The following is a 14759-nucleotide window of genomic DNA, read 5'->3' as shown; positions in this document are numbered from 1 at the left end:
CAGAGCACCAGATGCCCAATGTGGGGCCTGCCATGGGGGGACTGCTCAATGCTTGCTAATCATTTCCATCTTGTACACTGCAAGGAATGGTCAAGAAAGCCCTTGACGTGTGGGCCTGAAGCTGGGAAAGAGAAATGAACCATGGTTTCCAAAGAGGGACACCAGGGCCCACCCGCAGGTCACTCTCATGACTGCGAGCCGTTTGGTGCCCTGTTGAGGGGTTGGCCTGGAGGCTCTTCTAGCCGCTTTGCTCTCAAATGCTGCCCTCTAGTGCCTCTCAGTCTGTGTGTCGGACATTCACAGAGTACTCTGAGATTCACGCTGCTTGATTTCCTGGGAGTCATAATTAACTGGGAAGCCTGGTGGCTCAGATGGTTAAGAGACTCCCTGTAATGCAGGAGACCCAGGTTTGATCCCCCCTGGAGATGGGAATGGCTACTCACTCTGGTATTTGTGCCTGGAGAATTCCATGGACAGAGGAGCCTACAGGATGCAGTCCTAATCAAGGAAAAAAACCATTTTGGTCTAACTTTAACAAAAGTTAAATCTATTTTCATTTTCTGGGCAAAGTGGTGAAATTCAAACAAAGTCTGCAGTTAACAATATTGTGCCAACGTTGGTATCTTAGTTTTAACATACTACAGCATTGCAGGGAAACTGTAGGGTAGGCAGGACTGTGAATTATCTTTGCAACATTTATTGTAAGCCTAAAATTGCTCTAAAACGAAAAGTTTAATTTAAAAACTGAAGGGATAAAAAAAAAAGATCAACTGTGCTAATACTAACAAAATGACACGCAATTATCAACAGAAAAGTTTTTAAGAATAGAAAATGGGAAATAAATCGCTGCTTCGTAAATACCACTTACTGCAACTACAGTGACCCGTCCGTGAACTGCAGTGGATAATTCTATCATTCAGAATCGTGGGTGGGAACAGGATTACTGAAAAGATTACTTGCAAGGAATCTAGACAGCCTTTTTAAAATTGTGCGTGTGTGTCAAGTCGTTTCAGTCGTGTCCGACTGTTTGAAACAGTCTACCATGGACTGCAGCTCTCTGGCGTCCTCTGTCCATGGGATTCTCCAGGCAATACTGGAGTGGATTACCATGCCTTCCTCCAGGGTATCTTCCCTGACCCAGGAATCAAACCTGTGTCTCTTGTGTCTCCTGCATTGGCAGGCAGGTTCTTTACCAGCAGCGCCACCGGGAAAGCCCTCTTTAAACGGAAGGGTCCCAATTCTTCAGCCGGACAAGGATGGCCTTTCAGGACCCGCTACCTGCAAACATCTACAGACCTTTCTTTTTTTTTCCATTTATTTTTATTAGTTGGAGGCTAATTACAACATTGCAGTGGTTTTTGTCATACACAGACATGAATCAGCCATGGATTTACATGTATTCCCCATCCCGATCCCCCCTCCCTACAGACTTTTCTTGACGCCAGGACCCCTCACTTCTGTCCCACCAGAGCCACCGCCGCAATCCCCAAGCTACGCCTGCTTCCCGCCCCTGTGTTTGCACACTTCGTAGCCTCGGCCGGGTGCACCCTTCCAGTTTCATTTCCTAGGAAGTTTCTCTTTCCGGCCGGAGGCTGTTCTCAGGCCTTCTTTGGGTCCATCGTCCCACATCACCGCGCGGTAAGGACTCTCAGAACTACTCAGCACACCGATTTACACATAGAAATAGTAATGGCTGCCACCAGCTGGGCCAAAACGAGGATGCACGGGAGGGCGCGGGGCCCGAGCCCTCTACCGAGCGTGTCCCCTCAGGGCCACCGTCCACAGTCCTGCTTCCGCCTGGTCTTAAAACGCTTGCCCCCTCCCCGTGGTTGCGTCACAGAGGGCAGGTTCTAACCAAGTTCGCGGCGTCTATTGGCTCCCCGCGGTGACGGGAGGCGGGGCGAAGCATCAGCGTGACGTCAAGACGCCGCGGTCCGGACGTCGAAACTTAAAGACAGGAGCCAGCCAGGTCGAGGGCAGTCGCGGAGCCCTGTTGCCGTCGCCTGGAGCCGCCGCTGATGAGTCCCGGGGTCGTACGGCCGAGGTGGGTGTGCCGAGTGGGGGCGGCCGGGCGGGCGGGCGGAGACGGCGTTTCCTTCTGGCCTTCCGCCCCGCGGCCCCCAAGGCCTTGGCGGCCGTCGCACCAACGGACGCCGAGCGCGAGCGACGACAGGGTGTGGCGGGGGCGCGGACCAGTGCGCCTGCGCGTGGGGAGTGGGGCGGACGGCCGCGCACCCTCGCGCCTGCGCCCTTGGGCGCCGCTCCCCGCCCCCGCGCTCGGAATTCCTGGGCTCCGAGCACTCCTTCGACTCCCATTGACCCGGCGATTCCACCGGAGGACCACGTTGCCCCGGGCGACGGGCCCCCTTGCTCTTTCCTCGCCGCGCTCTCCGGGACGTGGTGCGCAGGCGCGGCGCGGCCGGGGCGGTGGCTCCGGGACCGATGGCTGGGATCGGGATCCGGGCTGGCTGTTCTTCCGCCCGGCGTCCTCGTTTGCTTTCCCTGGGCTCGTGGGACGGCCAGGTGCCCCACTCGCATCCGCGTCTCCTTCCTTCCTTTCAGACCTGCCCGGAAACCTCCCTCCCGAGTTGCACCAGACCTTACCCTAAGTCTTCCTGTCTTGGGGTCCCCCTCAACCCTCCCCAACCTCTGGGGACCGCTGACCTCCGCGCCCCCCACCCTTTCGCTCACCCCCGTTCCTTCTCTTCTCTGAGACCCTTTCTTCTTTAGGACTTTTCCCGGCTCCAGACTCCTGTTCCAGTCACCCCACTCGTAGGACTTCCGGATTCCCCAGCGGAACCTGCTTTGGGGCACACCCATCCTTCTCAGTTATCCCCTCGAGTCTGGGTCCCTCCCACCCAGTCTTCGCCCCCAGGGCGCTCCTTCACTTTCTTGCAGTCCTCTCCCTCCCACTCTTAAGTTCCTAACAATGTTAGGGGTCTTTTCGGGCACACGCGAAACTTTCTGTCCAGACCCCCAGCCAAGAGGATTTGATGGCTCTTCTCCCAACCTAGTGCTGTTTCTAGTAACCTCCCGTGTAACAGTTTTCTCTGTCCTTAGGGGACCTTCCGGAAATTAGTCTCTTTAAGAGTTTTCTAAGAACTCATTTCTTTACTTCAGGGCTCTTCTCTTTGCCTTCTTCTGGCTCCAGGAGTAACTTGCGGAAATCCCCATTTCCTTCCAGGTTTCTCCGTTCTCCAGTGTTTTCTCCTGTTCTCTCAAGACTCCCTCAAACACGTCCCTCTTTACAGGCTTTTTTTCAGAAGTCTTTCCCAGCCTTAAGCTTCACTCAGACCTTGTCCATTAGCGCTTCTTCCGTACCCCTTGCCTGAGGTCCCCCCACCCGCCCTCCGACCCTCCTCCAATCTGTCTTATGGTTTCCCTTGAACCTTTCCCTTTCTTCATTTGGGTTTCAGATCCTTCTTTTTCTCTTTGGGAAGTTTCTTTCAGCTTTTTTGCTTTCAGATCCTTCAGTTTCATCTAGAGCACTGCAGGGGGTGGCCAGGGTCTTTCCCTGGGACTGTAGCCCATTTATTTATTCTCTTCAGGCTGTTTACCCCACTGGCTACTTCCTTCTCTGGCTTCTTGTGAGTCATCTGCTTCTCTTTACTGGTTTGTGACATGTTTCTTGCTCCTTCTTGATTCTCCCTAATTCGTTTTTTGCCTTACAGACAGTGAAAAAGCATTCTGGCTCCCGAGGTCCACCCCTTACACCCCAGGGTGCAGATGGCGGCCAACGTGGGTGATCAGCGCAGCACAGATTGGTCAGTGGGGCTGGAGGGATGGCATGGGCGTGGGGGGCGGTGAGAGGAAGCAAGGCCCAGTGTTGGGCTCTGGGTGGGCCCTCACGCAGCATGGGGGGCATGATGCTGTGGTCCCTGTGCTTGGGCTGGGGGTGAGGCACTTGTGTGAGCTTCCATCGTTCACAGTACAGTGCTTGAGTCACAAAACACTGATGACTCGGTCCATCAGCTGTGATTAAAGGGGCAGCCTCTAACACTTCATACTCAGTTTATTACTTTTTTTGTTCCTTAGTTTTTCCAAAACAGTGTGGTGATTAACTTTCTGACTGAGGTGGTATCAGACACAACCTGTGGATTCCTAAAACATTGAGGCCTGCTTGGCCCCAGGTCTTAAGTTCTGTGGACCCTGGGCATCGTTTTGTTTGCCTGTTAACAGCTGTATGTAGCGGGCGTCTGGTGAAGCACCTTAGGTAGGCAGTGGCCTTCGTGGCTCATGGAGAGCTGTGAGCAGGCGCTGCCAGCACACCTCAGCGTAGACTGAGGCTGTGGGACCCCAGCCCTGCGTTTGCTGGCCCCCACCCCGCCCAGTGTCCGTGGCGGGGGCGGGGCCAACTCCACCCCGCCCAGTGTCCGTGGCGTCCACGTGTTCTTCCTGCAGGTCCTCTCAGTACAGCATGGCGGCCGGGGTGGGCAGAGAGAGCGGCATGGAGACCCCCATGCACGAGAACCCGGAGTGGGAGAAGGCCCGCCAGGCCCTGGCCAGCATCAGCAAAGCGGGAGCCGCCGGCAGCTCCGCCAAGGCCAGCAGCAATGGGCCTGTGGCCAGTGCACAGGTGAGAGAAGGCCCCGCGGGACCGGGAACCCTGAGCAGGGCGGGAGCACAGCGGTGGCCTCTGGGATCACCAGGGCGGGGCGCTCTGAGGATGCTCCCGGAGCCCTTGAGTGGGGATGCTCGGTCTGTCTCCTCGAGGAGTCTAGGGCCAGCCTGAGGAGGGAGAGGGGCCTGGGTGGGATGGCGGAGGGGGTGGCTCTCCTGGCTCCGTCCCTGAGCAGTTGACTCCCGGGAAATGGGGCTCCCGCCTGCGGCCCTCAGCCCGCCACCCTCTGCCCACAGTATGTGTCGCAGGCAGAGGCCTCGGCCCTGCAGCAGCAGCAGTACTACCAGTGGTACCAGCAGTACAACTACACCTACCCCTACAGCTACTACTACCCGGTGGTGAGTGCCCGGCTGGGGGCGGGCTCCGGGCAGCTGGTGGGCCGACCACGGCAGGGCTGACAGCGGCAGGACCCTCCCCTGGCTCGGGGCCATCCGCGCCCCCCCCCCCCCAACAGTGCTCGTATTACCACAGAGCCTCCTCCATCTCCGCGCACCCCACTCCCTGCCGTCTTCCTTGTCCCTACGCTCCTTGCGGAGGGCTGCCCAGAACAGGCCTCCTTAGAGCAGCAGGCCTGCCGCCCACCCTGCCTGCCACTCGGCTTCTCCGCTTGGCCTCCTTTCTTCGCTTACTGGGGGGAGTGTTACGTGTCTGCAGCTGACTTCATCGGCACCGGGTTTCTGTGTGTATGGTGGTTCTGTTGTAGTGTTTAGATGGGGTGGCGCTCAGTAGGTAGCTGTTGAACACGGTGAAACATGGGACAGAGGGAGGTTTTCATCTTACCTCCTAACCTGTAGCAGGAGTCAGTCTGGTGCATTTATGAGGTAGAGGGGAAGGGTGACAGGTCAGTGGCAGATTGCCGCTGAGGGCTGGGGGAGAGCAGGGCCAGGGCCAGGCCCCCCTCCCTGGAAGGAGAGGGCCTGTGGCTGACCCCTCCCCTCCTTCCCCCGGCAGAGCGTGTACCAGAGCTACGGCTCCCCCTCCCAGTACAGCATGGCCAGCTCCTATGGCTCAGCCGCGCCGCAGCACCAAGGGCCTCTGAGCCAGGTACCGTCCAGGGGCCGTCCAGGCTAGGTGTGGAGGGAGGGAGGCGGAGCCCGGGCTGGGGCGGTGGGTGGGCCTGGGTTTCCATCTGGTGGGACGGCTCCTACGCGTGTGCACCACGAGTGCGTCTTGACAGCATGTGACCTGTGCCCAGGCAGTCACCGCTGGAGGAGGTGCTGCCCGGGGTGGGGACGGTTTATGCCATCCACACTCGCTGAAGTCGAGCTGGTAGACTGGGAAGCAGGACTTAGGATTACTTCATGTGGAATAGTCTTGCTGAAAAGATTTTAAACCCCGTTATTCCTTTCTGGAAACTTATGTGGTACCTGGAACAGCAATCATCATATTCTTTATTTTTAACGTGAACGACATAGAAAGATGTAACATATTTTAAAATATGTAAAAGGTAATTTTTTTAAAAAGTAAAACGAATGGACTTCCGTCTGCCACCCACCTTAAGAAAGGAACAGAGAGCATTAATGTGTTTAGGGTCACCTGCCATCGGGGCAGCTCTCAGAGAGAGGAGACTGCAGTGTTGTAAATGCGGGCAGCTCAGAGCCTTGGGCAAGCAGCCCGCGGCAGAGCCCGGGCCCCTTGGCGGTCAGCAGGGTGGCTGTGGTAGCTGAGTCCGCACCGAGGGTCGCTCTGAGGTCGGTGTGGGGAGAGCTGCATACTGAGGGATGTGACGGTGAAAACCGGAGCGAGGGCCCTCACTGCCCGCTTCCCCCACAGCCCCCCGTCCCTGGCATGGACGAAGGCATGCCCTACCAGGCGCCCCCTCAGCAGATGCCTGCGGCCCAGCCCCCCCAGCCCGCCAACCCCCCGCATGGTGCCCATCCTCTGAGCAGCGGCCCCCAGCCTGGGACAGCCCCCGCCACCCAGCACAGCCAGGCGGGACCCGCGTCGGGTCAGGCCTACGGGCAGCACACCTACAGTGAGCCCGCCAAGCCCAAGAAGGGCCAGCAGCTGTGGAATCGCATGAAACGTGAGCGCCTCGGGGTGGGAAGGGGGGGAGGGGGGGCACACAGGGCCGGGTCCTCACTGTTGAGAGGCACGTGGCCTCTCTGACCTCACTTCTGCTGTTGGGACCGCCCAGGCTGTGGGCGTGGCTGCTCGGGAAAGGGGCGGGATTCCCGAGCTCAGGTGCCCGGCTCCGAGGGGCGGGGCCAGCTGACCCCAGCTTTTCCTGCCCTCACAGCAGCCCCTGGGACTGGGGGACTCAAGTTCAACATCCAGAAACGGCCCTTTCCCGTCACTAACCAGAACTTCAGCTCCACCACAGAGGGCCAGCACAGCGGCTTCGGCCCCCAGCCCAACCCCGAGAAAGCCCAAAACCACAGGTGACCACCCGCCCCGTCCTTGAGAAAGTAGACGGTGCTCCCTCCCTCCCGTGGGCTCCCTGGGTGTTACGAGGGGGGCTGACGAGGTCCTGGCCCAGGTGTGGGGGCTGCTCCCCAACCGGCTGTGCATACCCGCCCTCCGCCAGGGGGAACCTGTCTGGGAAGCCGGACGACTGGCCACAGGACATGAAGGAGTACGTGGAGCGCTGCTTCACGGCCTGCGAGTCGGAGGAGGACAAGGACCGCACTGAGAAGCTGCTCAAGGAGGTGCTGCAAGCGCGGCTACAGGACGGCTCGGCCTACACCATCGACTGGAGCCGCGAGCCCCTGCCCGGGTGAGTCGGGGGGTGGGGGGGGAGACACAGGGGGCCTGGGGCTGAAGGGAGCCCCGCAGAGAGGTGGGCAGGAGGGTTGGGTCCCGGAGGGGCAGTTGGCTGGGGCCGGAATCCCTGAGGGTGCGAGCTGGGGGACGTGTTATTCAGCAGCTCGGAGTACCTCCCCTTTCTGCACCGCGTTAGCCGCGTCTGATGCCTGGGGAGGTGCCTCTCCTGGGCGCATCTCCGGGGCGGGGGGTGCCAGGCTGTGACGCTCTGCTCTGCTGTGTCCTCAGGCTGACTCGGGAGCCTGTGGCCGAGAGCCCAAAGAAGAAGCGGTGGGAGGCGCCCAGCACCCTCCACCCTCCCCGGGGGGCAGCCTCCGCGACCAGGGGTGGGGGTGCCCAGTCCCAGCGAGGGACACCGGGGGCTGGAGGTGCCGGCCGAGCCCGGGGCAGCAGCTTCGCCAAGTTCGGCAACCGCAACGTCTTCATGAAGGACCACAGCTCCTCCTCCAGCACCGACTCCCGCTCCCGCTCCTCCTCCCGCTCCCCCACCCGCCACTTCCGCCGCAGGTGCGGGGATCCCCAGGCGGGCGGGGGGGTGGGAGGGGGGGGCGGGGGCCGGGCCAGGCCTCACCTTCCCGCCGCTCCCTCCGACAGCGACTCGCACTCGGATTCCGAGAGTTCCTGCTCAGGCAACGAGTGTCACCCTGTGGGCCGCAGGAACCCACCCCCGAAGGGCCGGGGAGGCCGGGGGGCCCACATGGACCGGGGCCGGGGCCGGGCACAGCGGGGCAAGAGGTGAGCTTTGGGCTGACAGCGGGAGGGGCCGGTTCGGGGGTCCTGGAAGGAAGAGGGCTGTGTCTCAGGAGCGTTGGAGAGGGCAGTACCACGCCCCCTCACGCCCCCCACCGCCTCCCCCAGGCACGACCTGGGGCCCACCAAGCGCAGCCGCAAGAAGCTGGCGGCCCTGGAGTGCGAGGAGCCGGAGCGCGAGCTGAAGAAACAGAAGCGGGCGGCGCGCTTCCAGCACGGACACTCGCGCCGCCTGCGCCTGGAGCCCCTGGTGCTGCAGGTAGGCAGCCTGGAGGGCGGCGCGGCCGACCCCGACTGGCAGGAGCTGCAGATCGTGGGCACCTGCCTGGACGTCACCAAGCACTACCTGCGCCTCACCTGTGCTCCCGACCCGTCCACCGTGCGCCCGGTGCCGGTGCGTGCCCGGCGTGGGGGAGGCAGGGCCGGGGAGGGGCGGCGATGGGCAGGGGCTAGCGCACGCGGGGGTGCCGACCCAGAGCTTGCATTCGAGAGACAGGTCCGGGAGGCGGGGCCGGCCCCGAGCCTCCGTCCCTGCTGAGGCGGCGGCGGCCCGTGTCCCAGGACGGTGCCTGTGAGACCTAGTGCATCCCCGAGGCCCTCCCAGGGCGCCCGGGTGCGGGAGGCTGAGGCTGGGAGCGCTCTTACCGTTTGGGGTCCTCGTTTCTAATGTTGACAGGCAGTCACTGAGGGTCTATGTTGGAGCCCCCACTTTGGGACTCAAGTCCGTGGGCCCCCGGCCGGTTTTAGCCCTTCCGGCTGGTCCTGCCCAGGTCACCCTGAGCCTTACTTCACCTGTCCCAGGTTCTGAAGAAGTCGCTGTGCATGGTCAAGTCCCACTGGAAGGAGAAGCAGGACTACGCCTTTGCCTGCGAACAGATGAAGTCCATCCGGCAGGACCTCACGGTGAGGCGGGGGCCGGGGGGTGGCGGGGGGGGGCCGGGGAGCGGCCGATGCGTGACGCGGCTCTGCTGTGACGCGCGCTGCCTCCCCGCCAGGTGCAGGGTGTGCGCACGGAGTTCACGGTGGAGGTGTACGAGACCCATGCGCGCATTGCCCTGGAGAAGGTGAGGCGCGGGCCCCCCACCCCAGGCTTCCAGCTGCCCCTGCCCCAGGCTTCCGGCGCGGGCCTCACTCCGCCCCTCACGCCCTGCCCTCCAGGCGGACCACGAAGAGTTCAACCAGTGCCAGACGCAGCTCAAGTCACTGTACGCCGAGAACCTGCCGGGCAACGTGGGCGAGTTCACGGCCTACCGCATCCTCTATTACATCTTCACTAAGAACTCGGGAGGTGAGGCTCGGCCCCGCGGGACCGCGGCCCCGGGCCCCTGACGTGGCCCCCCACCCCCTGACCCCGTGTCTCTGGCCGCAGACATCACCACGGAGCTGGCGTACCTGACCCGGGAGTTGAAGGCGGACCCTTGCGTGGCCCACGCGCTGGCGCTCAGGGCCGCCTGGGCTCTGGGCAACTACCACCGCTTCTTCCGGCTCTACGCTCATGCGCCCTGCATGTCCGGCTACCTCGTGGACAAGTTTGCAGACCGGGAGCGCAAGGCTGCGCTCAAGGCAATGATCAAAACGTATGTAAAGCTGATCTCCGCCCTGGCCCTCCGCCCCTCCGCCCCTCCGCCCCTTTGTCCCACCCCGACCTCAGGCCACGCCCAGGCCGGCCACCCTGTCTCCTCCCCCACCTGTGCGCTCAGCCCTCGTCTGGACCCGCCCCCTCTGCACAGCCGTCCCCTTCCCTCCTGCCGCTCTCTGCTCTAGGCAGCCTGCACCCCCCGCATCGACCCCTTGTCCAGGCCCCCTTTCTCCGAGGCCTCCCACCTCCCTGGCCCTCCTGAGGCTGAGCGCCCCCGGGGGGCAGCCCCCAGAGCCGGCCCCGCCCTCGGTGCCTGTGGGCTTAGGGACTGGGCCTCGCGCCCTCGTGAGGGCTAAGATGAGTGTAGGGCCGGGTGTCACGGGAAAGCAAGGCCTGACAGCCCCCAAAGGATGCTCTCTGCCCTGGGTGACGGTGTGCTCGCATCTGTCAGGAGGGAGGCGCCCCAGGTGGGCTCAGGACACCTCTTCTTTTGTCATAGCCGGGGTTCCCTGGCTTCTAGGGCTGGAGGCCGGCGATGCGCTGAGCGTCCCGCGGTGCCCAGATCACCCCCGGCAGGGCCACCTCCTGAGGTGACAGGCTGCCAAGCCTGCTTAGAGGTCCCGGGGCCTTGGGAGTCCCGGGGCGCGGCCTGGGTGGGGACGGACACCCGCTGAAGGTTAGGAGGCTCCTTGTGGGCTGCAGTGTGGGTCAGGCGCGGTGACGGGTGGGGCCACGGAAAGACAGGCAGCGGGGCGGACTCTGCAGAGGGGGCAGGGCGTGGCTGCTGCCCGCCCGGAGCACCGAGGGGCCTGTGTCTGAAGGGGGCCGCGTCTTTGGCAGAGACCGCCCCCCGTCCCAGGGCCAGTCCCGCAGACGGCCAGGCAGGAGGGCTCCCGTGTCCCCACCAGTGCGCCCTCAGTGGCCGTGCCCTGGAGCCGTGCTCCGCGGTGCGTTCAACTGGGAGGGCCCGCTGCTGAGAGGGCGCACGCACAGGGCTGCTGGCCCGCACAGGCCCAGTCTTCTCTGACCAGGGTGAGGCAAGCAGGAGGGGTGGTCCCCAGATAGCGTCAGCAGCCACCCCCCGCCCTCCCCCCGGCCGCGGTGGGCCCTCTTGTGAGGGTCTGCGCAGGCCCCCAGCCAGCAGAGGAGCCAGCTGGCCCTTCCCTCCCACCCCCTCCTCCTGTCCCCCGCTCAGGTAAGTGAGGGCGAGGGGGGGCGCAGCCGGGGCTGGGGCCCCGACCCCACCCCGGGCCCCCCTGAGCCGCTGAGGTGGGGAGGCTGCGGGTGGGAGCGGGGCTGGCAGGTAACGCGCTGAGGAAGCCTCTCGGGCGCCTGCACGGGGGCGCGCCCTCCCTGCCCGTGGGGCCCTCCCACCTCCACCGCCACCTCATCACCTTCTCCTCTTGTCTCCGTAGCTTCCGCCCAGCGCTGCCCATCTCCTACCTGCAGGCCGAGCTGGCCTTCGAGGGCGAGGCCGCCTGCCGGGCCTTCTTGGAGCCCCTGGGCCTGGCCTACACGGGCCCGGACAACTCCAGCATCGACTGCCGCCTCAGCTTGGCGCAGCTGCCGGCCTTCTGAGCACCAGCGCCGCGGGGGCGGGGGGCCGGGCTGCAGATCTTGTCTTTGAGCCATGGACTTGGGGTGTAAATTAATTCGTGGGGAGAGGGCTCCAGGAAGAGCCCTCGTCCCTGCCCCCGTTTTCCCACCGGGGAGTCTGTACAGAGATTTTTCTACGTTTTTATTTTTGGCCTCAGAGGGTCGGGCTGGGGAAGGAGGGGGTGGGCAGTGGAGGGCCGGGGGCATGGTCTGTAGGCTGGTCTGTCCGTCTGGCCCTCCACTAATGCTGTCTCAGTGTTTTTTCTCTCTCTCTCTCGAGCTCGTACTCCGGTACCAACCCAGCACCCTGGCCCGTCCCATGCCGGGGGGCAGGGCAAGAAGACAGGCCGCTCCGCCCGCGCCCGCCCACGTCGGGGGCACGCCCGCCTCCCGCCGCCCGCTCGCCGCTCCACAGACTCTTGTTGCCAGCCCTCCGGGGCCTCAGTTTTTGGGGCGAGGGGAGCCTCGTAGAGACTGTGCCCTGCCCTCGGCCCCCGAGCCCAGAAGAAGCCGCCGCCGCCGCACTGAGGACTCCGGAGGCCACCGCGGGACCTCGCCGGCCGGGCCGCCTCGTCTGCAGTTGTATTGAGTTGTCTCCGTGTCCCCCTCCCCCGTGTCTCCCCTGCCCCGTCCTCCCCCTCCTCGCACTCTTCCCTCGGTTCAGCACAGGTAAAGCGGTTACCCTCCCTCCCCGCCTCATGGATCACCAGCTCACGTCATGTTTCCTTCTCTTTTCTTTTTGTGTGTGTTTATTTAAGTTATTTTTCTTCCTCCCCTTTTCTTTTCCGTCTCCCTCCCTCTTCTGCCATGTAACTGGAGGGCGTGATGAGTTGCGAACAGCTGGACTGTCAGGCTGCTTCTCTTGCAGACGTCCTCCTCTGCCTCCCTCTCCCCTCCCCCCCTTTCCTTCCTTCATTCTTTCCTTGGAGCGCTGAGCACCACTTGGAAGCTTGAGAGAAACCAAAATTAAAGAGAGAGAGAGAGAAGCCGCGTGCCTGTTGTGACTTTTTCTGGGGCCGGGCCCTTATTTTGGGGGTTGACCTCCCAGGGGGAGCTCGACCACGGCCTGGTAGGTGGCCCCGGCCCTGCCCACGCGGCACAGCCACAGTGTCCCCAGGGGCTGGCTCCCCAGCTCCTGCCGCAGGCTGACCTCGGGGAGGCAGACTTGGGCGCCCTGGGGCACCTTGGCCAGGGTGAGGTGGGGGCGTATCCCCCCAAGGGGCTGCAGCACTCTCAACCCCTCGGCCTCCAGCCTCTGGCTCAGCCTCTGGGCCAGGTTCTCCAGTGGTGGGGACGGGGGAGCGCAGAGCACGTGGGAGCCCAGGCGCACCAGGCGACCGAACCTCAGCCTCAGAGGGATCTCAAGCCCGGGGTCCGAGAGCGCGTGTCTGAGCGCAGTGACAGCGGCCGCTGCCTCCCCGGGGCCCGCCAGCCTCAGCAGGGCCAGGGTCAGGTGCAGGGCCTCAGCCGGCACCGTGAAGGCCGCGCAAGCTGGTGCATCTCGTACCAGGTCTTCCTGGACCTTGGCCACCTGGGCCCGCAGCTCTGGTTCCGTAACCATGAGCGCCACAAAGTGCGTGGGGCGGGGGTGGCGAGGGCCCACGGCCCCGGCCGCTCCTCGGTCCACAGGCCAGACCCCGGGACCCCACTCCGTTTCCATCTCAGAGAGGTCTTCCGAGGGCTTCCCTCCCCGGGTCTCCACGGCCCTGGCGGCGGTGGCAGCTGGCTGCAGCGCCCTTCTTGGCGCCATCCACGGGGAAGCTTGGCCTCCAGGGTCCGCCGACTCCCGCTCCTGAGTCCTCGCTAATGCGCCTGCCAGCGTCAGGCACCCAGCTTCGGGGCTTCCCCCGTCCGAGGCCAAGGCTGCCCGGAGTCGCGTCTGGGCTGGCTGTACGGGCCCCCCCGCATCGGTGCCAAGGCGGGTGGCAGCTGCTCCGTCCAGTGCGCCTCCGGTCCCGTCCGTATCCTCACCGCCGAGCGTATCTCCGACTGAGTTGGCATCTTCGCCGTCGTGCACGTCCCCGGGCCGGTGCACGTCCACGCCCTCGCTCTCACCTCCAACTCCGTGCGCGTCCCCGCCGTCGTGCGCGTCCCCGTGTCGGCGCGCGTCCTCGCCGTCGCTCTCACCTCCGGCTTCGTGCGGGTCCTCGCCGTCGAGCGCGTCCAGGATGGTGGGCCCACGGCCTGCCGCCAAGCCGGAGCCAAAGACGAGGTCGGTGCGCGAGGCGCGGTCCCAAACCAGGCGGCCGCGGAAGCGGAAGTAGCGCACCCGGTGCTGCGGCACGGCCAGAACGCCCGGCCCGAGCGCTGCTAGCGGCTCGTCCCAGCAGAAGGAAAGGAAGGGCTCCTCGCGCACGCCCAGGAAGCGGTCCACGTAGCCCACGGAGAAGTCGGCCGGGTCGAGGCGCGGGTCCCAGCGGATGCGCTGGATGACGGCCTCAGCCGTGCGCAGCGGCGGCTTCTTGGCCTTGGCCTGTTCTTCGTCCTCGCTTCTAGGCTGCGGCGGCGCCGGCGCCCCGGGGTGCGGCTGGCGGCAGCGGGCGCCGAAGCGGCAGCGGCCCTCCAGGAAGAAGCGGCAGGCCGGCGGGGGCGCGGGTTCCGCGACCAGGACCCCCGCGGGCGGCTCCGGCCCTCCGGCCGCTTCCATAGGCGTAGCGTACGGCGGGCGCGTTCGCCGGGCACGGGCCGCTCCTCGCGGGGTCAGCCCTACCCGGCCCGCCGTGACGTCACGGGCGCGACTTCGGCCCCGGCCCGACCTGGAAAGCACCCCGCGCGCGGGCCCGCCCTGCGCCGAGCCCGGGGAAGCCCGACACCTGCGGGCGGTAGGGTTCTGTTGTGGCCCCGCCCCTACCGCGTGTGGCCCCGCCTCTCCCGGCGCATAGCCAGCGCCGCTCGGCTCCCCTAGGGTTAGCAAGCTCCGCTCGGCACTCTTGCGCCCCGGAGAACCTGGCTCCCCCCCTCCCCCCCTCCACGCCAAGGATCTGCGCTGTTGCCACGCCCCTCCAGGCCCCGCTCTCCGCGGGAGAACCGGACTCCTGCGGGCTCAGCATGAACTTTTCAGCCCGAACTCCGGGCACCCCTGTTGGCCTCGGGGCGTCCCTTTCCTAGGGGTCCACGCCTCCTCCCAGCCACTTTTCCTGCGCGGCCGCTCCCGGGGTAAAGGGCAGCCCGCCTGGGCGGGATCCACCGGCAGTGCGGAGCTCCCGGGGTCACAGCCCTCGGCCGGCCTCCAGGAGGCGTCGGGCCGAGCCCGGGACCGCGTCCGGCTGGCAGCGGCGCGCTGCCCACTTTGCTGAAAGAACCTGTCGGTGGGAGCGATCAAGTCGGGGCCCCGCCCCTGGCCCTCTTAAAGGGGCCGCATCCAATTACACCAGAATCATCGAGTTTCTACCTTCATCCACCCGGCGGGTACCAGAACCTCCCCGCGACACACCTGGCTCTTAGGGGCGC

General features: G+C 64.4%; 2 protein-coding genes across 3 annotated transcripts; one reads left to right on the top strand and one right to left on the bottom strand.

Moving 5' to 3' along the window:
* Positions 1 to 1495: 1495 nt before the first annotated feature.
* Positions 1496 to 12295, top strand: LENG8 (leukocyte receptor cluster member 8). 2 transcript variants are annotated; one of them, XM_070450285.1, is made up of 16 exons: positions 1497 to 2044; positions 3672 to 3764; positions 4402 to 4576; positions 4858 to 4959; positions 5573 to 5665; positions 6395 to 6647; positions 6861 to 7002; positions 7149 to 7337; positions 7613 to 7891; positions 7979 to 8119; positions 8243 to 8528; positions 8936 to 9037; positions 9130 to 9198; positions 9293 to 9422; positions 9504 to 9711; positions 11129 to 12295. In XM_070450285.1, the coding sequence occupies exons 2-16, from the start codon at positions 3727 to 3729 to the stop codon at positions 11289 to 11291; spliced, it is 2370 nt and encodes a 789-aa protein (XP_070306386.1). In that variant the 5' UTR covers positions 1497 to 2044; positions 3672 to 3726; the 3' UTR covers positions 11292 to 12295. The 2 variants fall into 2 exon arrangements, with proteins under 2 accessions (XP_070306387.1, XP_070306386.1); XM_070450286.1 differs by lacking the exon at positions 11129 to 12295 and having other exon boundaries at positions 1496 to 2044; positions 8243 to 8393; positions 9504 to 9986.
* LENG9 (leukocyte receptor cluster member 9) lies at positions 12031 to 14725 on the bottom strand. Its single transcript, XM_070450287.1, has one exon. The coding sequence runs from the start codon at positions 13954 to 13956 to the stop codon at positions 12334 to 12336; it is 1623 nt and encodes a 540-aa protein (XP_070306388.1). The 5' UTR covers positions 13957 to 14725; the 3' UTR covers positions 12031 to 12333.
* Between the last annotated feature and the right edge of the window lie 34 nt (positions 14726 to 14759).

Source organism: Odocoileus virginianus, chromosome 20, assembly GCF_023699985.2.
Source record: "Odocoileus virginianus isolate 20LAN1187 ecotype Illinois chromosome 20, Ovbor_1.2, whole genome shotgun sequence".
Lineage (NCBI taxonomy): Eukaryota > Metazoa > Chordata > Mammalia > Artiodactyla > Cervidae > Odocoileus > Odocoileus virginianus.
The sequence above is the reverse complement of the archived record's forward strand: the minus strand, read 5'-3'. Positions and strand labels throughout refer to the sequence as shown.

Coding starts and splice junctions, on each gene's coding strand:
- LENG8 (XM_070450285.1), top strand. CDS start 3,727: ATGGCGGCCAACGTGGGTGATCAGCGCAGCACAGATTG. Junction 8,120..8,242: donor CGGGCACAGCGGGGCAAGAG/GTGAGCTTTGGG, acceptor CGCCTCCCCCAG/GCACGACCTGGGGCCCACCA. Junction 8,529..8,935: donor CCACCGTGCGCCCGGTGCCG/GTGCGTGCCCGG, acceptor CACCTGTCCCAG/GTTCTGAAGAAGTCGCTGTG.
- LENG9 (XM_070450287.1), bottom strand. CDS start 13,956: ATGGAAGCGGCCGGAGGGCCGGAGCCGCCCGCGGGGGTCCTGGTCGCG.